At 49.1% G+C, this 23,422-nt stretch overlaps 1 protein-coding gene across 1 annotated transcript in view; it reads right to left on the bottom strand.

Annotated features, from left to right (window-relative positions):
• Window positions 1-20,492, bottom strand: part of BPI (bactericidal permeability increasing protein) — a 30,111-nt gene extending 9,619 nt beyond the window's left edge. Inside the window, 10 exon segments of the mRNA NM_001159307.1 lie at window positions 1,149-1,316; window positions 2,734-2,793; window positions 3,835-4,011; window positions 6,100-6,191; window positions 8,076-8,139; window positions 11,297-11,360; window positions 12,850-13,011; window positions 14,640-14,768; window positions 16,250-16,364; window positions 20,276-20,492. Of these exon segments, the coding sequence (NP_001152779.1) occupies window positions 1,149-1,316; window positions 2,734-2,793; window positions 3,835-4,011; window positions 6,100-6,191; window positions 8,076-8,139; window positions 11,297-11,360; window positions 12,850-13,011; window positions 14,640-14,768; window positions 16,250-16,364; window positions 20,276-20,405 (1,161 nt within the window). The 5' untranslated portion in view covers window positions 20,406-20,492.
• Window positions 20,493-23,422: the final 2,930 nt, after the last annotated feature.

Below are 23,422 nucleotides of genomic sequence, written 5' to 3'. Positions count from 1 at the left end.
TCTCAACACACATTCATTCATGTATGCACTCAACAAACGCTGACTGAGTTAGAAAACCAAGGTTCCGGAGTTCCCGTCGTGGCGCAGTGGTTAACGAATCCGACTAGGAACCATGAGGTTGCGGGTTCGGTCCCTGCCCTTGCTCAGTGGGTTCACGATCCGGCGTTGCCGTGAGCTGTGGTGTAGGTTGCAGACACGGCTCGGATCCCGCATTGCTGTGGCTCTGGCGTAGGCCGGTGGCTACAGCTCCGATTCAACCCCTAGCCTGGGAACCTCCATATGCCGCGGGAGCGGCCCAAGAAATAGCAACAACAACAACAGACAAAAAGACAAAAGACAAAAAAAAAAAAAAAAAAAAAAAAAGAATGTGGGTTAAAAAAAAAAAAAAAAGAAAACCAAGGTTCCCCCTTCCGCTTTCCTGTGTGACCTTGGGGGAGCCTCTCAGAATCCACTGCATCTGCGGTGTGGGGAAAATGGGTCTCAATTTGAGACGGGGCAGCCCTTTGAGTACCTCCTGGTGAGGAGGGTCTGGCCTTCACCTCCAGTGGCCAAAGTGGATGCCAGCCACCAAATGTTCATGGAGTGATAGACTGGTCAAAGGAATGAATGCACAAATCGACAATGGAATAAACATTTGAATAAGTGAAGGATTAAACTCACAAATGAAAGAATAAATAAAGATAGGCATGGATGAAGACATGATGAATGAATGAACAAAGAGATATACAAATGAATCATCAGTGGAACAAGGTGGAAGTAAATGAATAAGTGAATAATGGAATAAACGAATGCATGTGTGAACCGGAAGAGATAGGGTATGTTTCGAGTTAGCAGTTGAATGAATAATTGAATAAATCAATGAATCAATGAGCACACCCGCAAATGCACAATGGAATGGCCAAAGATATGAATGAATGCACTGGAAACAGCACACAGGTTTCAAGGCAACTACAGAATGATTAATGGGATGAATGAACACCTGTAGAAACCAGACGCAGTAGGACAGAGGCTCCCATCTCGGGCCCTGGAGACCCACAGGCCAGATTTGAGACTGGGTAGGAGTTGCATGGGTCCCCTGACTCTGAAGGCAGTGCTCCCAGCCCCCATCCAGGGCTCCCCACCTGCTCTCTCGCCCAGGAACTGCTTACCATCTCAATCCGGAAGAGGGGGGCCAAGGAGGCGTTCGGAAGGACAGCAAAGGCCTGGGTCTCCAGGACAAAGGTGAGGTCAAGGCCAGAGGGGTGCACGGCAAGGTGCGGGGGGAAGGAGGCCCAGATGAGGAACTGCATCTCCATGTTGGGGAACATCGTGGACACCTGCAGCCGCCAGGGGGACAACCAACAAAAGGGGCCACTTTCTTAAAAGGTTGCAAAATCCAACCTGTTCTGGCTCTTCATAAACACCTCCAATGTCCTCCCATTGCTTTTGGAATAAAACCTAAAGACTGCACAGCTCAGCACCTGCCATCCTGCCCACCTCACCTCCCATGCCGCTGCCTCTTGGCCTCTAACTCCAGCCACATGGGACTTTTCTTCCTCAAGTTTGACCTGCTCTCTTCCTGTCTAAAACCCTTTGCACTCTCTATTCCCTCTTCCTGAATGCTTGTCCTATATGCTTCCCTAGCTTGGCTCTTTCCCTTCCTTCAGGTCTAGAGAGCAGCAGTGGCTTCAGGGGGGGTAACTGAGGAGAGCTTTGGCACACCCCAATCTCAGCTAGCCTCTAGTCCTCCTCCAGGGAAACTCAAGATCTGAGTAAAAAGTATGTGATTGTTATGCAAATGAAGTTTCCAGACAATTCTCTTGGGCTTCCTATCAGTCACAGCTCCTCCACACCTAGTACCTCCCATAGAAATTTATGGAAGTGTCACCACCACAGAGGCTATTATGGACTGAATGTTTGTGTCCCTCTCCACCCCCAAATTCATATATTGAAGCCCTACCCTGCAGGATGGCTGTAGTTGGAGACAGGGCCCTAAGGAAGTTCTTAAGATTAAATGAGGCCATAAGGGTGGGGCCAAGATCCACTGGATTAGCGCTTTGTAAGGAGACACCCCACAGCTCACTTACTCTCTCCCATGTGCTCAGAGGTAAGACCATCTGAAGGCACAGCAAGAAGGTGGCTGTCTACAAGCCTGGAAGAGAGCCCCCACCAACAACTGAATCTCCTGGCACCTTGATCTTGGACTTCTCAGCCCCCAGAACTATGAGAAATACATTTCTGTTGTTTAAGCAAGACGGCTGGTGGCATTTCATTACAGTGGCCCAAGCAGACTGAGACAGAGGCTGTCCTGGGCTGCATTGTCTAAAGGGACCTCATCAACTTAAGCCAATAAATAGTCTGCATTTTCTTTTTTATTGTTTTGGGTGCCTGAACAAGATTTTCCCTCTCTGCTGGACTGGAGCTCCAGGAGGGCAGGGCTTTGGTATGTTTTGCTGGATGCCCAGCACGGGGCCCCAGAAGAGTGGTGGGTGCTCAGTAAATATTTGCGAAATGGGTGAGCTCTACAACATCTACGCTCACGCCTGGTCACGTGGTTGCCTGGAGCCTTTCTCTGTCTTGGGGATAGGCTGCACAAAGCTACTGCCACACTCTCAGGCAGTGGTGCCTCTGCATCAGGAAAGCAGATCTGAATCTGCCTCTGGATCTCAGCAGGCCACTCAGCAGAGTCCTGTCCTCCTCAGCTGCCTCAGGCCACCTCATGAGCTTACTAAAGGGGAGCAGGTCCTTTCTTACCTTGGGTATGAGAGTTCCAAAGAAGTTGGTTGTCAGGCTGAACAGAGATTTCTTTGGAATCTGCAGTGAGAAAGAAGAGAAAAGGATCTTAGAAGATGATATTATAGATGGTGGGGGTGGAGGGGCAAATTCCATATGACAGGCGAGAGGCTGAATATACAAACAGACCGTGATTGAACCACATATGACAATAGAACGCTGGCCCAGAACAGTCAGGGCATGATCCGTGACAGCCAGTTTCCCTATTTTTTGCCCTGGAAAAGGCAAACATGCTCCCCAAACCAATAACATAGGTTGCCTGGCTTCTGTTAGCCCACCTCCAGCTTCCCCATGCTGACAACCTCCTTAAGAGCCTCCCCAAAACCCTCCTTTTTTTCGCTATAAAACTTCCTCTCCCCCCACCCCTCGCTTCCGCCTGCCTTTGAGTCTCTGCCACAGGCAAATTATGGAGGCTGACTCCCTTGCCCTGGTCTTTGTTTATTTCCACAGGGAACAGGTGGGGGCTCAGCCTCCCTTTGGTGCCTCTGGGGAGAGGGAGGATCTGGTATCTCTTCCAGGAGTGATAGAGGAGGGAGCCCACATGGTTGGTGACCAGGTTGGGGTCAGGTTGCCCCTAGACTCTGGAAAGGATGCTTTCCTCATTTTGCAGATGGGTAAACTGAAGGTCAGAGCCACGAATCCAGAGACAATGAGGATGATGACAATAACTGATACAAAGATGACTGGACTACAGACCGACACAGGACAAGTGCTCCGTCAATACTGGCTGTTACTGTTAGTATTCAGGGTACTTCCACTGTGCTAATTAGCTTGGGCTGAGGCTGCCTAAACAGTCATATCTCATCTCACCCTCATTACAGCCTGTGGAGGAGGAGAGTGTTATGGTGTTTTACAGATGAGGAAACTGAGGCTCTGAGAGACTGAATAGCCAGTCTAAGGTCACCCCGCTGGAAAAGAGGGAGCTGATATGTGAACGCAGGCCTGGCTGACTCTCGAATCTGCACCTCGATCTGTCCCTGTGTGAATCAAGACATAGATCCAGACCGTCTACTGCACCCTTGAGTCCGGCCTCTCCCCACATCCACCCCCACCTGGCCTTACCATGCTGTTGTTGATGGTCAGATTCAGGACTCCAGCCTTTTGGTACACCAGCCCGGCCGTGTTGAAGAAGTATTCGGAGATGCACAGATACACCATGCGGTCGTGGTCGGCAGGAAGGGCCAGTGCCGGCGGGGCAAAGGGAGGGGGGCTGGGGTGGTCCAGGCTGAAAAACTCCCCCTGGAGGTGGAGGCAGCAGAGTGAGCCTGGGTATCCTTCGGGAATTACAATTCAATGTCTCCATGCCAAGAAAGAAATGGGCTGAGGATCCCAGGCATGCATTCACAGAGGAGAAAGCTATGTTCAGAAACTAGCAATAGCATCCCGTGCCTCCTGGTGCTAGTTTCTAAGTGCTTTTCCTGCCTTCCCTGGGAAGTGGGTGAAACCTCATTCGTTTCTCAGGAGAGGGCACTGAGGCTCAGGGAGGTGAAGTGATTTGCCCAAGGTCACTCAAAGGGGTAAGTGGCAGCGTCAGGAATTGCACTCAGGCATCCAGAGTCTGGCGAGCTTGCTCCCAGCCACGCTATTGGCTCTGCCTCAAACTTGCAAATGAGCACAGAAATTCTCTTAGAAGAACAATGAAATGCTGGTTGTTTGTTTTCAACTGTCAAATTAGCAGAATTTTCAAGAAAGGGGTAAACTGTTTTAAGTATGTGAGCATTTTCAGCCCATGCTCTCCAGATTTTGGTGAAAGCATTTACATGCTGATGAGAACTATATGTTTATGTTTTCAAAGGACAATTTAGCACCATGTTGCAAAAGCAGATCATTTGTTGAGCTGAAAAAATAATAATGTTGGGTTATAAAAAAGCAAATTGTAGAGGGTTACATATGTTAGAATGCCATTTATGTAAAATTCAAAGGTCTATAAAAATACGATATGTGATTTATTGACATGCATAGTTATGTAGCAAAAGGTATAAACACAGGCAGGAAGGACACACAGTGACATCATCAGTGTGATTCCGTGGGGGTAGAAGGTGCCCGAGGGGCCATATTTACTTCTACAATGTTTCATTTCAAAAACATCAGAGGTGAGTAGGACAGAATGGTAACAATTCTTATATCTGGTGGTGGGTACACAGAGTGTGTACTATTCTCTGTACCTTAGGATCATTGCATTATTTAAAATGAATGACCTCGACATACGTGTTATAGAGTACTATAGGCAACTCTTAAAAAATAACAGGTGTGGAGTTCCCCGGCGGCTCAGCAGGTTAAGGATCTGGTGTTGTCACCATTGTGGCTCTGGTTGCTGCCATCACACGGGTTTGATCCCTGGCCTGGGAACTTCCGAGGGCTACAGGTGCAGCCAAAATAATAATAATAAGATGTAAATAAAATTAAAAATAAAAAAATAAAAATAATGGATTCACCGATGTACCAAATAGGAACCATCTGTAATATATACCATTTTGTAAGAAAAGCAAATGAAGAACAGTGTGTATACATTTGTGTGAAGAAATTCTCAGCAAAACTGGATGGAGTTTCATGCCTGTATATGTGACTATTCAGGACCAGGGGACTGGTGGGGTTAATACCCCCCACAGCTGACAGCCCTTATCTCTGGGCAGGATCGGAGGCGGCGGCGGGCGGGGGCCACAGTAAACAGGACATTCTCATTCCCTGGAGACTATTAGGTATCGTTTTAGTCCTGCATTCCGTCGCAACTCTTAGATTTTTGTAAACGTGTGTAATTTGGTTGCGCGCTCTCAATTCTAGGAAATAGTCAAAGATGGGCAGAGGTCCAGCCACAAGGATGTTGGTGGCAGCTCTGGTTCCGTTTGTGGAAAAAAATGGAAGGAGCCCAGATGTTCCAGGAGGGGGCGCTGTCCACATACGTTATCGTAAGCCGCCCACTGAGAGACCCAACAGCCAGCGAAAGGGCTACGGGGAGGACATTTCATGGAAAGAGGGTCCTATCACACTGCTCCGTGTGTAGAAGTTGTAAAACAAAGTGTAAGCTACGTGGATGTGATGTGTGTGTCTATTTCTAGGTCTATATATGTGGTTTTTGTATTTGTTCTAGGCCTACATGTGTGCGTTTTCGTTTCTGCCTCGTGTGTGTGTGTGTGTGTGTGTGTGTGTGTGTGTGTGTGTGTGTGTGTAATTTCCTATGTCTTGCCAGGCGAGTGGATTGGGGGAGCGGTGAGGATGGATAGGAAATGGGCGGAGTCAATGTAAGATTTGCCTCCAAGAAAGATGGGGAGGCCCCAGGGGTCTGAGGCAAAGGTTGTGGGGGTACAAGATTTTTGGTGTAAGACTCACCTTCAGCAGCCCATCCAGGTTCTCAGCCGTGGCTTTTGGAGGTGCCACCAGGGAGTAATTGATGCCAACCATTCTGTCCACTTTGGCTGTCACTAGAGGGAAACGTGGACTGTGAGCTGGCTCTCCATGATGGCATCTTTGGGGTCTGGGATGCAGGGTCAGTTTCCCCTAAAGTTGAACCATGACCTGCAGTGCGAATTCTGCTCCCTCCCACCCCCCATCCAGGGAGCTCTCCCTGAGTGCCCTTTAAAGGAAAATGAACCTAACCCCCACATTCACAGACGTCATCTCCTTCCCTTCTTTCTTTTGGCTCTGAGATGTGGCTAAAACAGTCAAGGAGCAGAGAGACCTGAATTCTATTTGACCTTGGACAAGTCTTTTCACTTCTCGAGCCACTTTTTTCATTTGTAGGATGGGGTAGTACAGTGACCTTCAGATGTCCTGTATACAGTAGGGGCTTAAAAGCCAGAAGGGATCTTTTCTTCGCTTTTTTAGCCAGACCTGCGGCATACGGATGTTTCTGGGTCAGGGATCGAATCTGAGCCAGAGCTGCCGCCTATGCCACAGCTGCAGCAACATTGGATCCTTAACCCACTGCACCAGGCCAGGGACTGAACCGGCACCTCCATAGAGACAAGCCAGGTCATTAACCCACTGTGTCACAGCAAAAACTCCCTTTTTTTCTTCTTTTCCCTTCCAGAAGGGATTATTATTAGCAGTGATAATATCCCAGGCTGCCAGATTGGCTTCAAGTCTGAACAGTTTCTCTGTTTCCCAGCAGCAGTCAATGAGGATGAAAGAAATACTGGTCCCTCCTTCCTATGTGAGAGGGGAAGAACTCGAGGCTCAGAAAAGATAACTTGGAGTTCCCGTCGTGGCGCAGTGGTTAATGAATCCGACTAGGAACCATGAGGTTGCGGGTTCGATCCCTGGCCTTGCTCAGTGGGTTAAGGATCTGGGGTTGCTGTGAGCTGTGGTGTAAGTCGAAGACATGGTTCAGATCTGGCGTTGCTGTGGCTGTGGTGTAGGCCGGCAGCTACAGCTCCAATTAGACCCCCTAGCCTGGGAACCTCCATATGCCACGGGACTGGCCCTAGAAAAGACACACACAAAAAATAAAATAAAAAAGAAAAGATAACTTGTCCAGGATGGCACAGGTGGTGAATGTCAGAGCTGGGACTCAAACCAAAGTCTTTTTCCTGCCTGGTGAGGCCAAACCTTGGACACTGCAACTACATGGAACACACAGGGGATGGGCCTGTGCCTGGAGGGGCTGGGGCGGTGCCTGGAGGAAGGGAGAGCATCTTAAATGGACATGGACCACACACTGGACGGCCAGGCTTGGCAGGGAGGCAGCCCAGGTACCAGCTGGGAGCACAGGCTCTGGAGGAAAAAAACCTGGATTTGGATTCTGCTTCTGCTCCTTCCTGGCTTTGTGACCCTGGGCAAGTCACAGCTCCTTTCTGAGCCTGAGTTTCCTGGTGGTAAAATTGGAAGCATACAGTGATCTCGGTGGGGTGGTCGGAGGCCAAAGGGAGACAGTTCTGCAGGGTGTGTGACATGCGGTGAGCATCACCCAGGGCCAGCCGGGTCCTCCCCCACCTACTGCAGCTCTTCACAGTTTTCCAAACGCTTGGGGAAGAGAGGAAATTGTTCCCATTTTAAAGATATGAAAACTGAGGCCCAGAGAGGAGAAGTGACTAGCTGCAGATCTCAGGCCAGCTATGCATCTCTGGCTTTAGAGGCCTGTGGGTGTTCTGGCCCCTGCAGGGCTGCCTTTTTGTTTAACTTTTGGACCTGCCAGGAGGACCTGGCCCAAGAGGGATCTGATGCCAAATGCTGTTTGAAACCTGCTCTACCCAATCCCACCCAAGCCCAGGACTTCCTGGGAAACTTGCTGGCTCCATCATGCTATCTCTGTCTCCCTCCTCCATCCCCCTTCTTCCCTAGCCTCCCTGACCCCTTCCAGTCCTCACCTGGCAGGGTCTGGAAATAAGGCTGCAGCTTGGAGGACACGGTATTGGTCAACATCTTACAGATCTGGGGAGAAGAAAAGAAAAGATCAGTAAGGGCTTCCTATAGCGGAAAATGTCCTTTGGGAAGATCCAGACACGTTTTGCTTTTCTTGAATGATTCCTTGAAAATCAGGTAGGAGTCCCTGTCATGGTTCAGCAGTAACGAATCCAAAAGTATCCATGAGGACGTGGGGTTTGACCCCTGGCCTTGCTCGGTGGATTAAGGATCTAGCATTGCCCTGAGCTGTGGTGTAAGCTGAAGATGTGGCTCAAATCCTGTGTTGGTGTGGCTGTGGCGTAAGCTGGCGGCTACAGCTCCAATTTGACCCCCAGCCTGGGAATTTCCACATGCCGCGGGTATGGCCCTAAGAAGACCAAAAAAAGAAAAGAAAAAAAAAGAAAAAAGAAAATCATGTAACTACTCTACTTTCCCTTTTCTCTTTGGCCACTAGGAAGCTCAGAGCCCAACATGCAGCTTGGAAATAGTAACTGTTTATGACTGTATACCCTGGGTATCTGTATTTTGCTTCCTATTCTGGTGTGGGTCTTTCCTGATGGATATTTATGTTTTCTATTTTTTAAGGGTGGGATTTAAAAAATTTGTTTTTTCTCAGGCCCTTTGTGGAATGACATGGTTAAAACAAAAAACAAAACAGGAGGTGAGCAGCTCTCCTGCGCAAGCTGGGAGCAGGGGCAGGGCCTCCACTTAAGTCTGGGTGGGCACCCTCATCTTTGCTTTGTGTGGCTGGAGAAGTCTTCCCAGTGCTCCCCTCCCCATGACTCACAGGGGAACAAGCACCTGCCTGAGAAGACCTGGGTCATATGCTGATTTTGTCAAGAGCAAGTTAGTCCATTGCTAGGAGAAAACAGACTCCATTTTCTCATCTGTAAAATGCAGCGCTGCGGGTTACATCTTCCATTCCACTGGCTTCTGGAATGTGGGCTTGTCACATGCCCATCAAGAGGCAGTGTCTGTGCAGTCTCCCCTACAATCTGAGTGAGTGGGGTTGTGGCTTGCTTAGAACATGGTGCAATAGAAGACAGTGGAAGTGACATCGTGTAACTTCCCAGGTGGGGCCATAAAAGGCTGTGCAGCTTCTACTTTGGTCTTCCGAGATGCTCCCTCTGAGAATCCATAGAAGCCGTGTGCAAAGCCCAGCTCCATGGAGGGGCCATGGGCAATGAGGAAGAAATTTCTTAGGAAGAGATTTCAACTTTCCTGGAGTGTGTTTCTATCACATAAAACTCTAGATGTCCCAAGGGGACTAAAAAATGTCATTTTCAGAGAAACCTGTGCCTCTGCTCCCAGAGGCCCAAAGACGGGAGGGGCAGCACATCTGGCTGGGGGGCCAGAGGTACACCTGCACTGCCTGCCCTCCGCCTCGGCCCTCCAGCGCCACTACGGGTAAGGCCACCAGGGGGCGCCAAACCACAGCAGATTACACCACAGCCCGGCGCCTGGCTCCTCCCCCACCCTCATCCACACCTTCTACAGCTTCTTCCTTCTCTCAGGTGCTCGCCCTCCTCTCTGTATTCCTTGGGAGTGGACCCCCTAACTCACTCTTCCCCATTTCCTAGGCGTTCCTAGCATCATGGACACCCTGACGTCTCACCCATCCACCCATTCACTCGGACCCATACTCTCTTCTAAAACAACATCCTGGACTGATTAAGAGCTTCAGCTCTGAAGTAGGGTGGCCTGAATTTGAAACTCAGTGCTATCCCTTCCTCTATCAGGGTCTCAGTCTCTCATCTGTAAAATGGAGATAATCATGATGACACTTGTCCCTCCCTCCCTCCCGGAAGGATTTTGTGTGGATTGACTGCTAGAATCCTTGAAAGGGGTCTCAGCATAGTGCAAGCCCTCTGCACGCACTCGGCATACGCAGGCCACACTCCTCTTCCTCTTCCTCACCATCACTTCACCATCATCACCGCACCACCAGCAGCTGCATTATTGCCATTTAGCTTGGCTGCCACCGAGGGGTCATTCTTTGTTACAGAGAAATAATCTGTTTCAATAGCTCCGTATGTTGAATACATGCTAACACTCCCCTTATACTATTACTTAATTGCAAAGACCCTTGAGTTATGGACAAGCTAGGCTGGTGCAGAGCCTGCATTTTCTTAGTAATCTTTACAGCAGCTTGGTGAAGGAGGTATCAGTGTGCCCATTTTACAGATGATGAAACTGAGGTTTGGAAAAGTCAAGTCATATGCTCAAGATCACACTGCTAAGCCTTGGAGCCAGAATTAAAACCCAGAGACTCTGACTCTAAAACTCATTTTATAATGTACTCTATGGAGTTCCCATTGTGACTCTGTGGATTAAGAACCTGACTAGTATCCATGAGGACACAGGTTCGATTCCTGGACTTGCTCAGTGGGTTAAAGGATCCAGCATTGCTGTGGCTGTGGTGTAGGCCAACAGGTGTACAGCCCCTAATCTGAGAACGTCCATCTGCCACAGGTGCAGCCCTAAAAAGCAAAAAAATAAAATAAAATAAAAATAAAAAGCACCAATCTGGCCAGGTCACTCCCTGGCCTAAAACCTTCAATGGCTCCCTATTGCCCTGTAGAGAAAACCCAAGCTCACTTGGCTTGGGAGATGGGCACAGGGGTTTCCTGGAAGCTGATGGTGGATTTGTGGAAAGCCAGCCCCCAAATGGCCCTTTTTCTGAGCAGAAGAAGTTGGTTCGTGGCGGGGCAAGGGGTTGGGGGAAGGCAGGGGTGTGGGGCCCCGGCCCGTGTCTGTCTTTTGTACCAGTTCCAACCTCAGTTTGACACACTCTAGTCTAGCACGCTCCCCAGCTGCGTGTTTTCTGCCTGGGGAGCACTACCGAGGGGGTGCGGGGTGGGATGGGGAAGGGGCCCTGAGGGCTGTGAGGACAGAGGCCAGCAGGAGAGGATGGTGGTGGTTTTGCAGGGGGAGTGCTGGGGGAAGGGCAGAGGGGGTCCAAGCAGGCAGGCTGGGGTGGGGGGGGGCATTGCTGTGGGGGCTGTGACCCTTCCTCAGTTTTCGCTGGATCCCCAAGAAAGCAGACATGACTTTCTGAGGCCTCGGAGGACTGCTGCAGCGGCCTGGGTGGGAGCACAGGTATTCAGCCATGCATGAGGGGTGTGGGCATGGGGGGGCCCATCTGCCCTGACCCGGGCTGAGCTTCTGGGGGACCTGCACCTACCTTGCTCTCCATGGCTTTTCGGAGCGCAGATTCGATATTTCTGTGGAAGAGCTGGATCAGCCACCTGGAGATTGACACGGGAGGCGGGGCATGCGTGAGGCTTCCCAGGTGTCCCCGGGCCCCATTCAGAAGTTGCCTCCTCTGGGAAGCCTTCTTCCCTCTTCCAAACAGGCCTAAAGCACCCTCATCCCTGGGCTCCAACTGGGCACACTCCTGTTAGACGCTTCCCCCGCCGTGTGCAGGGACCTGTTACTTCTTCAACAGGTGACCACCTGGACCCTGTCCTTGGGCCCCCTGCCCTGCCCTGTCTCAGCCTCATGCCTCAGTACTCCCTCCCTCTCTGAACACAAATGACGCTGCTCTGCCATCTCCTCTTGTGTCCTGTGCTTCCTCCCACCACAGGGCCTTTGCACATGCGGTTGGCTCTGCTTGGAACACCCACTGCCTCCAATGTAATTAACTCCTACTTACTCTTTTCATCTCCGTTCAAATGTCATTCAGTCAAAGAACTGGTCAGCCCCCAGACTAGGTCAGACCTTCCTGTTCTATGTGTTCACCACAGTTTGTACCTCTTTTACTTAGTCCTTATATCCTTTTGTAATACTTTGTGAGCCATGATCTGATTAACTTCTGTCTTCCCCCCAGGCTGGATGCTTCAAGAGAACAGGGACTGTGTGGCTAAGAATCCGGGGCCAGGGAGTCCCGGGCTGAGTCCCTTTGCAATACTCACTAGGTATGAAAACTCAGGTTCTTTCTTATTCTTTCTGTGCCTTGATCTTCTCTGAAAATGGGGTATGTACTCATAGACTAAGCTCACGAGGTTATTACATGGATTGAATGAGATAAAGCACATGCTTGACACAGTGCTAGGCACACAGTAAGCCTCCAATCACTATCAGCTAGGGATACATTTTTAGTGACCACTGCTATTTTCTGAGCTCACTGCACAAGTCTGGTGCAGGGCGGCGTCTTCATCGATCTTTATTGGGTAGGTGGAGAGATGCATGTCTCCAGGCTTTGGGTGAGGACTGTAGAGCTTAGAGCGCTTAAAGTGTTTAGCCTAGAGCCTGGAGCTTAGTAAGTGTTCAGGAAAGTTTGCTGAATGGATACTGAATGATCAAGTGACTCAAGGCAGGGGTCGTGCCTGTTCCATCTGCGGACCTCCCTACATCGGAGGTCTCTGGACAAGCCCTAGCATGGAGGCAGCTTTTAGGATGGGTGTTCTGAATACAAGAATGATTAGGACGTGGCATTCCCATTGTGGCTCAGCGGGTTAAGAACCTGACCAGTATCTGTGAGGATGTGGGTACCATCCCTGGCCTCGCTCAGTGGATTCAGGATCTGGCATTGCCACAAGCTATGGCATAGGTTGCAAATGAGGCTCGGATCTGGTGTTGCTGTGGCTGTGGTGTAAGGGGGGCAGCTGTAGCTCCGATTCAACCCCTAGCCTAGGAACTTCCATATCCTGCAGGTGTGGCCGTAAGAAGAAGGAAAAATAGAGTGATTAAGACAACCCTAGCCCTCCTCCCAACCACAGCCCCAGGAGACCATACTTCAGGCTGCTGCCGGACGTGCGTACGTGGACCCTGTTGATGTGGCTTCTGCAGCTGGAGCAGGAGACGGTGGAGTGGCCAGAGGTGGGGTCATAACCCAGCCGCAGACTAGCCAAAACGGAGATGCCCTCCACACTCAGGTCAAAGTTGCCACTGGCTTTGCTGAAGGGAAACAAAAAGAAAAGACCTGGAGCAGAGTTCCCATCGAAGCTCTGCGGTAACCAACCTGACTTGCATCCCTGAGGACACCAGTTTGATCCCTGGCCTTGCTCAGTGGGTTAAGGATCCGGCGTTGCCGTGAGCTGTGGTGTAGGTTGCAGACGTGGCTCGGATCCATCGTTGCTATGGCTGTGGTGTAGGCCGGCGGCTGCAGCTCTGATGTGACCCCTAGCCTGGGAACCTCCACGTGCTGCAGATGAGCCACCCCCACCTCCCAAAAAAAGTCTTGGAGCAAAAGCATTTTCTTTTCTGCTGCCATTCAAACTTCACAGCAATGCTAGAATGTAGGTTTGGCTATTATCCCTACTCTGGCTGAGGAGATGGAGTTCAGAGAGGGAAGGCAGCTTGCCCAAGGTCACACAGCAGCCGGGTAAAAGAGCCAGGATTCCAACCCCAAGTGTGAATCCAGGTCTGCCTGGCAGAATCCTGCTTTTAGCCACTATCTCAGCCGCTGCCTGTGCTGTGTGGCTTTGGGAGTGTTTCTTAACCTTTCTGAACCTCAGTTTCCTCACCCAGACCCTGGACCAGCTTTGCTGCTAGAAAGCTGAGTTTTTCGGGAGGGGAGGGCAGTGACTTTAACTAATTAATATTCTTGTTCATTAAATGGGGTTAATAACTCCTCCTTCAGGGATAAAATGAGTTTTGGACAAGATAGCAGATGTGAATGTAGTTTGTCAAGTCTTCTATAATGTGAGGAAGTGTGGGGTTTTGTGTGTGTGTGTGTGTGTGATCAGTCAGTGAAATGATTGAGGCAAAAGAGCCTCTTGAAGAATGAAGCGGTTCTTGTGGGGAACGGACAGACCCAGCAGTCCTCGTAACGGAGGGCAGACCCACGCCCCTCTCCTCACCCAAGTGCCAGTTTTCTCAAAGGAGAAATTGCTAAAGTGACAGGTCAGTTTGAGCCACTCTCACTGATGCACTGGGTCACTGTAGTGAGAGCCCAATATTTAGATTCAGGGTTGTAGTTGGGATGATTTGCCCCATATTCCCCCCTCCCTGCATCCATACCCTCGCCATTGCCTGTCTTGGGAGGATCTGTGTGCATTTCCATGTTCTTGACTTTGGGTTTGGCCACATGACTTGCTTTGGCCAATGGCATATGAGTAGAAGTGACCACAGGCCAGTTTGAAGCCTAGGCTTTAAGGGGACCTACATGGTTCCAGTCACCTTTTGGCATCTCTGCCATAACCAGGAGTATGCTCTGGGTAGCCCACCTCAGCTGAGGCCAACCTAGATCAGGGAACCCCAGCCAATGTTTTAGGCCATTGACTTACACAGCAACAGCTAACTGATAAAGGGGTAAATTAAAGGTCCCACTGAGCCTTCCATCCTAAGCCTCATAAATCAACTCAGCTTTGCCAGAGTCCTACATTCAGAAGTGGACATGTGCTCAGCTATTAACCAAGAGGTATGTTGAAACTTCTTCTGTGAAAAAGTCCCCCAGAAGCCCTGAGGGGACAAATGGTAATGGGCCTGGCAAAAAATTTGCATTCCAAGACGCTGGCTCTCACCCCTTCCAAATATCACCAAAGTTCACACACACTCAACAAACGTCAGGCTTGGAAACGTACATGAAATTCTTTTGGGCCTTCCATTTTCCACTGATCTTGACACTGGCATCTTTGATGGAGAGATCAAGGCCCTGGTCAGGTGACAGTCTTATCTGGGAAGTGGGAAGCTTGAATTCACGAACAACCATGCTGCAGAGAAGAACCGATCAGTTAGCATCTTGGGAATGCACACGAGGACTCAGTCAATGGTCCTTCTCCTCCACTCTGGCTCTTTACCCCACCCCTTCCAAGAGAACCCAGAGGCTATCACCTCAGCCTTGGGAACTCTGTGAGGAGGCCGTGAGGTCTGACAAATTTGCATTTGAATCCTGCTCTTCAGTTTACTATTGTGTGACCCTGGGCACATCACTTAATCGTCCTGAGCCTCAATTTCCTCATTTGTAAAATGGGCAAAATAACCCTTCCTTTTTTTTTTTTTTTTTTAGGGCTGTCCCTGCTGCATATGGAGGTTCCCAGGCTAGGGGTGGAATAGGAGCTATACCCCTGGCCTACACCACAGCCACAGCAACGCTGGATCTTAACCCACTGAGCGAGGTCAGGGATCGAACCCTCATCCTCATGGATCCTAGCCAGGATCGTTTCCCCTGCGCCACACCAGGAACTCCAAAAATGGCCAAAATAATCTTTATCTTGCGGGTGTGTGGTGATCCGTCAATGTCATCCCACTGACTACAAGTTCTGTAAAGGGGGAATGTGTCTGCCTTTTTTCATTATTGTAGCAAAGCCTGCTGATCAGACACATAGTAGGTGCTCAAAAGTACTTGTTGAGGGAGTGAATGCATAAAATTCTTTAAAAGTTATTTATTCTTTAAAAGTTATTTCTTTAAAAGTTATTTCCTCACCAGCACTCACACCCCTCTGACATTTTCCTTTCTGGGAACCTTTGCCCGCAGCTCTTTCACGTTGCTCCAAAGAAAGTCGACTTCACCGCCATCTTGAAGGGGTGGAGCTTGTGACTTCAGCGCAAGCTCATTTGTGTATTCTTTTCCCCTGGCCACAGGTGATTGGTCCCAGAGGGTGTATGTAACCTAATACGGACCAATCAGAGTGACTATTGGGGTTTCTGCTTGGGCTTTAAAGAGAAGGGTTGGGGGTGCTGCAGAGGTGCTGGTAGGCGTCTCACCTCTTTGCAGGGACGCCCTACCCAACCATTAGACCCTCCCCAAGGAAAGTGGTGCTGAGAAGTGGCAGGAGAGAAACAGGCCCTAGGGACATTTAAGCCTGTCTCAAGCTGAACCTGAAGTCCGCCCATTCCAGGGATGTCTCAGTCGTGTGAGCCAATACATCCTGGTTCAGGCCATTTTGGATCAGATTTTCTGTCCTTGAAACGTCACCACTCCTCTCAGATGCTAATTAACATATGGGCTTGGCACAGAGTTTGGGGGTTCATGACATCCCCCAGGAGTCATGGTGAGCACCTGAAAGATAGTTTGTGTGGCTTTCTCTGCCCTCAACTTGGGGGGATCGTATCCGCTGGGGATGGTGTAAACGTTAGCTCTGGGATCCTAACCTCTTTGAGTTTAGGAGTTTGCAGCTCTGAGAGTCTAGGTCTTGATGGCCTCAACATACTATAGCCCTGAACACCGAGGACAGAGCTGGACAGGCCTTACCTGTAGAAGTTATAACGTCCTTTCCCAAAGTACTTGATCTTAAAGCTTCCGGAGAAAGTGGGAATCGTGATCTTCTCCAGCTCCTTCCGCAGAGTAGCCACTCCCTGCTGGCAGGCTGAGGGGAGAGAGCAGCGGGCAGGGTCATGGTCAGAGGCACTGCCTGGACATAGCAGGGACAGTGGGATTGGAAATGTCTAAAGCAGGACTTGGCTAAGGTTTTCTGTCATGGGCCAGACAGGAAATATTTTCTGCTTTGTGGGTCTTGCCATCTCTGTCACAACCGCTCAGCCCTGGGCTTACTGCACAAAAGCACCCATAGATGCTACCTCAATGAATCGGTGTGGCAGTGTTCCAATGAAATCTTATTGATGCTGACATGTGAATTTCATATCATTTTCACATGTTGTAAGATAGGGTTCCTCCTTTGATTTTTTCCCCCCAACTGTTTAAAAATGTAAAAGGCAGAAAAAAAGAAAAAAAAAAGCAATGGGACCTAATCAAACTTACAAGCTTTTGCACAGCAAAGTAATCCATTAAAAAAAAAAAAAAAAAAAGACAATATACTGAATGGGAGAAAATAGTTTCTTTCTTTCTTTTTTTTTTAATTTTTTAATTTTTTTATTTTTAGGGCTGCACCAGCAGCATGTGGATGTTAGGGGTCTAATCAGAGTTACAGCTGCCACCCTACACCACAGCTCACAGCAACGCCGGATCCTTAATCCACTGAGCGAGGCCAGAGGTCGAACACAAAACCTCATGGTTCCTAGTCAGATTCGTTTCTGCTGTGCCGCAAAGGGAACTCTGGGAGAAAATGGTTTCAAATGATGCAACTGACAAGGGCTTAATCTCTAATTATGCAAACAACTTATACAACTCAACAACAAAAAAACTAAACAATCCAATTGAAAAATGGGCAGAAGACCTGAATAGACATTTCCCCAAAGTAGGTATACAGATGGCCAACAGGCACATGGAAAAAATGCTCAACATCGCTAATTATTAGAGAAATGCAAATCAAAACTACAATGAGGTATCACTTCACACTGGTCAGAATGGCCATCATTAACAAGTGTGGAGAAAAGGGAACCCTCCTACGCCATTGGTGGGAATGTAAATTGGTAAAACCGCTATGGAAACAGTATGGAGATACCTCAGAAAACTAAATATAGAACTACCATATGATTCAGCAATCCCACTCCTGGGCGTATATCCAGACAAAACATTCAAAAAGATACATGCATCTCTATGTTCATTGCAGCACTATTGACAATAGCCAAGACATGAAAATAACTTAAATGTCCATCGATAGATGAATGAGTTAAGAAGGTGTGGTACATATACACAATGGAATACTACTGAGCCATAAAAAGAACAAAATAATGCCATTTGCAGCAACATGGATGGAACTAGCGACTCTCACACTAAGTGAAGTAAGTCAGAAAGAGAAAGACAAATACCAAATGATATCACTTTTATCTGGAATCTAATAATATGGCACAAATGAAGCTTTCTACAGAAAAGAAACAATCTCATGGACTTGGAGAACTGACTTGTGGTTGCGAGGGGAGGGAGTGGGATGGACTAGAGATTGAGGCTAGTAGATGAAGACTATTGCATTTGAGGTGGATAAGCAATGCGATCCTGCTGTATAGCATAGGGAACTATATCTAGTCACTTGTGATAGAATGTGATGGAGAATAATGTGAGAAAAAGAATGTATATATGTATATATATATATGTTTATATGTATGTATGTATGACTGGGTCACTTTGCTGTACAGCAGAAATTGATGGAACAATGTAAATCAACTATAATAGAAAAAATAAAAACCTAAACAAAATAAAAAATGTAAAAGCCATGCAAAAACCTGGGTTGGCCCAGATTTGGCCTATGGGCTGTGGTTTGCCAACAGACCCCTTGTTTAAAATATTACACCCTAATCCCGAGTCATGCAACCTATGAGTGTTTATTGAACACCTAGTGTGTGCCCCCCTCTGTGCTCAGCCCTCACAGAGACTCCATCTCTGGCTTTTGGACCTTCTCTCCACAGGACCTTTGAATGTACCATTCTTGTTGCCTGGGAAACCCTTCCCTCCCATCTTTACCTGGTCAGTTTCTAGTCAGTTCGGTCATCACTTCCTACAGGAACTCTCTCTGATCAGCAGATGAGAGCAATCCCCCTTGTCATCATTCCCGCGATGCTGTGAGCATCTCCTTTGGAGCCCCCATTACTGTCTCTGATTATGCATTTATCCATGTGATTTTTTTGGATTAACATCTCTCTCCCCTACTAGACGTAGGCCCCCCAAGGTCAGTGGCAGATGTCACAAACATCTTCTACACTTGCCACAGTGACTGGAACTTAATATCTGCTGGGTGAATAAATGAATGAAGTTCCCAAGATCGGGAATTCTGCCATCACTTCTTATGTGGTTAACAGCATCAAAGAACCAGTTAAAAGGCAAACATGCTACGTAAGGAGTAAATAGTAATAGGAGTTGTGTTTTCCAAGGGCCAATTAGGAAGTGATAATAATAACAACAATAAAAATGTCATCATGCTCTTACTCTGTGCCAGGCACAGTTCTGGCCTCCACACATGTATTAAGTTACAGAATCTGAAGAATCCTGGGTAGTCCTGTTACAGCTCCCAGTCCTTGGAGGAGGAAGCTGAGATTCACAAGTGTGAGCACACAGCTGACAGGTGGTAGAGGAAGGATGTGAATCCAGGCCTTCTGGTCCCAGAGCCGCGCCCTGGGATAAGCCCTCTGGGGGTTCAGAAGGAGGTAAGGTGCATATCGTCTCTGCCCTCGGGGAAAAGAAAATGTGCAATGGCCATGATTTGAGGGTCTGCAGGAGCCAGGTCCTGAAGGGCCTCTAATGCCAAGGCGAGGACATCTTCTGAGGGCAGTAGGGAACCATGAGTAGTGTAAGTAACGACAGGGATGTGAGCAGCTTTGCTGCTTTCAGGAAACTCACTGGTTGCCACAGGGGCAGGGGCGTGAGACTGCTGCGACAGCAGGTGAAGACTTTCTGGCTGAGGGCCCAGCCCAAGCCTCTGCTCCTAAGAAGCCTTCAGCCTGCCCCCACCCCCAACACACACCTGCCCCCAGCTCTGGGTACAGAGTGGGGACACAGTCCTTTCTCCTCTCTCAAGTGAGTCTTCCATCTGCACCCCTGGGATTTGGAGGTGTCCTGGACTGGGGTAAGAATTCAGGGATGGAACATCAGGTCCCCCTGATTCTGTCCTGACTCCCTAAGCGGTCTGCCCTCCGGAGAGAGGTTCTGCCTTCTCCTTGGTCTGATTTCTCTGGTCCGGCTGTGCCCAATTGTCCTGCAGTTCATCTCTCTGCCACTGAGAGGCAGCATTGAACAGCCCCAGGCTGGTACTTGAGCCAAACCCGGAGCTCAGCTCCAGGATGCCCACTTCCGAGTCCCTCCTCCGAGTTTGCTCAGCTGTAAAGATCACTGGTAACAGCATGTCCTTTCAGCACCGTGCCTGGCGCGGATCTGAGCAGGTCGGGGTCTGCTTCATGCCACTGTCCTCTGTCTGGGCCTGGATGAGTGGCCTGGGGGGGTCCGCTCCTCATCCTGCAGATGGTAGTGTGCAGTATGGCTGCCGTGCCCCTGCCCTGGGCGAGACCACTGAGGAGGGCCCCCCCCACACGCTCCCCTTCACCAAGCCTGAGCTCTGCCCATGCTGAAGACCGAGCCAGAGACCTGAGACAATGGCTGGGGAGAACCAGCCTGGAAGGAAGCGAAGGGCCTAGAAGCCCAAATTGGATGTTGGGTAGAGAGAGGGGACCATTAAAGGCTGGAGCACTGGTGTCCTCCAGACCAGCGCTCCAATCCAGCCCTGTGACCTTGGGCAACTCGCCTTAACCTCAGCTTCTTCTTCAGTAAGATGGGGGTAAGAGGGCCTCCTTGGAGCAGCTGTACATGGGATTTAAAGGGCTGCACACAGCAGGTGCTTAATCAGTGCTCCTTGGGGGTGGGAGAGGAGGGAAGAAAAAGGCATCCAGTTACCGTAGTCCAGGCCCTTCTGTGTGATCCTGGCCACAATGCCGGGGTTGGCAGCCGCTGTCACAGCTGTGCCCAGGGCAGCCAGCGCCACCAGAGTCGCCCACCTGAGTGTGTTGTCAGCGCCCCTGGCCATGTCTTCGCGTTGCAGAGCTGCCAAAGCCTTGAGGCCTTGGAGGGGAACCAGGGACCTGTAGAGGAGGCAGCTGGGGAAACATAAGTCAGTAGAGTGCAGAGAGGAGGAAGGAACACGAGTGAGCGGGGGCGGGAGAGGGGGCGGCCAGCTGCCTGCCTGCCTGCCTGCGGTGCCCCACCAAGGTCAGGGCCACAGCCCCAGAGGCAGCCGGATGTGGAGACTGGGAGCCCTGTGTGTGTGGTATGGGTGGGGGGTGGGGGTGTGTTATGTCTGTCTGTGTGCCAGTGATAGGGACGGAGGGGGATAGATACACAGGTAGCTGTAGAAGTCCCAATAAGGGACCAGACAGAGAGGGAAACCCAGGGAACTTTGGGAGGTCGCTCTAGTTAATAATTGCTCAAGAAAGCCATCAGAACAAGGCAGGCTTGCTTGACTAGTAGAGGAGCGGGATTTGCCTCAGGTCGTTGGGTGGGGGATGGGATGAGGTTCAGGTTCAGCCCAAGGGCGGGAGTTTAAGGACCCCCCCACACCCCTTCCAGTGATTTGAATACCGGATACCTAGGAGGAGCCGCTACTCCAAGAAAGAGGAAGAAGCAGTCTTTTCCCACCCCCACTCGCCTTGGGTGATAAAACTGTAGCCCAGCTAATCCTGGGGGCAGAGCCTCCTTAGCTGCCTGCTTGCATCTCTCACAAGCATCCTATCTTAATAAATCTGTTTCTTGCCTATCACTTTGTCTCCCGCTGAATTCCTTCTGCGCGGTGGCATGGAACCTGAACCTCAGTAAGTCCAGATACTGCGTGAGTGATTCTAATTTAAAACTGTAGGTTTAAGTCCCAGTCTGGGTTCTGGGCTAGTTCAGGCCATTGATGTTGTCAGTTTCACTAGGGTGTGTGTGTGGGTGTGGGTGTGGTGGTTGTATGTATATATGTGTGTACTGGGGTGTGCATGTGTGTATATGTATAGCGTGTGTGTGTGGGTGTGTGTGTGGCATGTATAGACCGAGGATTCTGGCTCTGGGCATCGTTCTGCTTCCTAAGCACACCTTACCCCCCTCCCTGAACCCCCACCCAAATCCCCCCGTCTAAGGACTTCCTGGAAGCTGGGTGGTAGGTACCTCAGGATTCATTATATTTTTCTTTTCTTTTTTTATTCTCTGTTGAGGTATAATTGACAAATAAAATTGTATACTTGACAAATAAGATTGTATATATCTATGCTTGGCTGAATCCATGCATGTGAAAACCTCAGATACCAGGGAACTGCATATATACGGAGGGCCGGCTAAAAGTTACAGGCAGATTTTCAACTGCTAAAGTGGGGGGTTGGTCAGTGCCCCTCACCCCTCACCTCATCTTGTTCAAGAGTCAGTGTGCATTTAAAATGTACAACGGGAGTTCCCGTTGTGGCTCAGTGGTTAACGAGTCCGACTAGGAACCATGAGGTTGTGGGTTCGATCCCTGACCTTGTTCAGTGGGTTAAGGATCCAGCGTTGCCATGAACTGTGGTGTAGGTCGCAAACGCGGCTTGGGTCCCGAGTTGCTGTGGCTGTGGTGTAGGCCGGCAGCTACAGCTCCGATTAGACTCCTAGCCTGGGAACCTCCATATGCCGCGGGGAGGCTCAAGAAAAGGCAAAAAGACAAAAAATAAAAATAAAAAAAATAAAATAAAATGTACAACGTGGTAATTTGAAATACGTAGAGATTGTGAAATGATTGCCACAACCAAGCTAATTAACATATCCATCACCTCGTGTAGTTACCGTGTTGCGTGTGTAGTAAGAATGTTTAAGATTTACTGTTAAGGAGTTCCCGTCGTGGCAGAAACAAATCTGACTAGCATCCATGAAGACGCAGGTTCGATCCCTGGCCTCACTCAGTGGGTCAAAGATCTGGTGTTGCCATGAGCTGTGATGTAGGTCACAGAGGTGGCTCAGATCACATATTGCTCTGGTGTAGGCCAGCTGCTGCAGCTCTGATTTGACCCCTAGCCTGGGAACCTCCATATGCCTCGGATGCGGCCCTAAGAAGACAAAACAAAACAAAACAGATTTACTCTTAGCAAATTCCAACTATACAATACAGTATTCTTTTTTTTTTTTGCTTTGATTTGTTTTTGCTGTGCCTCAACGGGAACTCCTATTCTTAATCATAGTCGCCATGCCGTACAGGACATCCCCAGAACTTATTCATTTTTATAACTCAAAGTTCTATTTTTCTTCCTGCTTTTGATTTCCTTGATATTTTCCTTAGTAAAGCATTTAAGAAAACAGAGCTTTTCACATTTTCTCGTCCTGAGAGGGGATAATTGGTAAGAGTTGAATTCTTGAGTTTTGGAGTCTAGTATCTTAACTGTGGTTTTAAAAGCTCAGGTTGGCCAGTCTGGGGTGGTTTGACCCTGGTCAAACCCCTTAATCTCTCTGAACCTCAATTTCCTCTCTGTAAAGTGGGGGTAACCAGATTATTCTCCTTCCCTGAATAGTTGTCAAGACGGAAAGGAATTTAAACCATGTGAAGCACTTAGTGCAACACTCCTGCATAATAAGCCCACAAATGGTAGTTACTAATGTCACTCTGCCTTTAAAAGTAATCCATGTTCACTGGCCAAAATGTGAGCGTAAAAATTACGTGCAATCCCCAAGTCCAGAGACGACAAGCACAAGAGTATTTTAAGGTATTTCTCCCTCTCTCTCCTCCACTTTTTGGTAAGGATAGGTAGAGCTTATTATTTTTTTAACAAAGAAATATGAGCTCACACCAGTCAGCTGTGTAAAGTTCCCCTTTTTTCTTTCTTTCTTTTTATTTTATTTTATATTTTTGTCTTTTCAGGGCCGCACCCGCGGCATATGGAGGTTCCCAGGCTTGGGGTCTAATCAGAGCTATAGCTGCTGACCTACACCACAGCCACAGCAACGCAGGATCCGTCCCATATCTGCAGCCTACACCACAGCTCACAGCAACACCAGATCCTTAACCCAGTGAGTGAGACCAGGGATTGAACCTGCAACCTCATGGTTCTT

Source organism: Sus scrofa, chromosome 17 (genome assembly GCF_054392235.1).
Source record: "Sus scrofa isolate SSC_HxYL_T2T_F1_AM1 chromosome 17, Sscrofa_HxYL_maternal_Yorkshire_Landrace_v2.0, whole genome shotgun sequence".
In the NCBI taxonomy this organism is placed as follows: domain Eukaryota; kingdom Metazoa; phylum Chordata; class Mammalia; order Artiodactyla; family Suidae; genus Sus; species Sus scrofa.
This window is presented reverse-complemented; position numbering and strand designations above follow the sequence as displayed.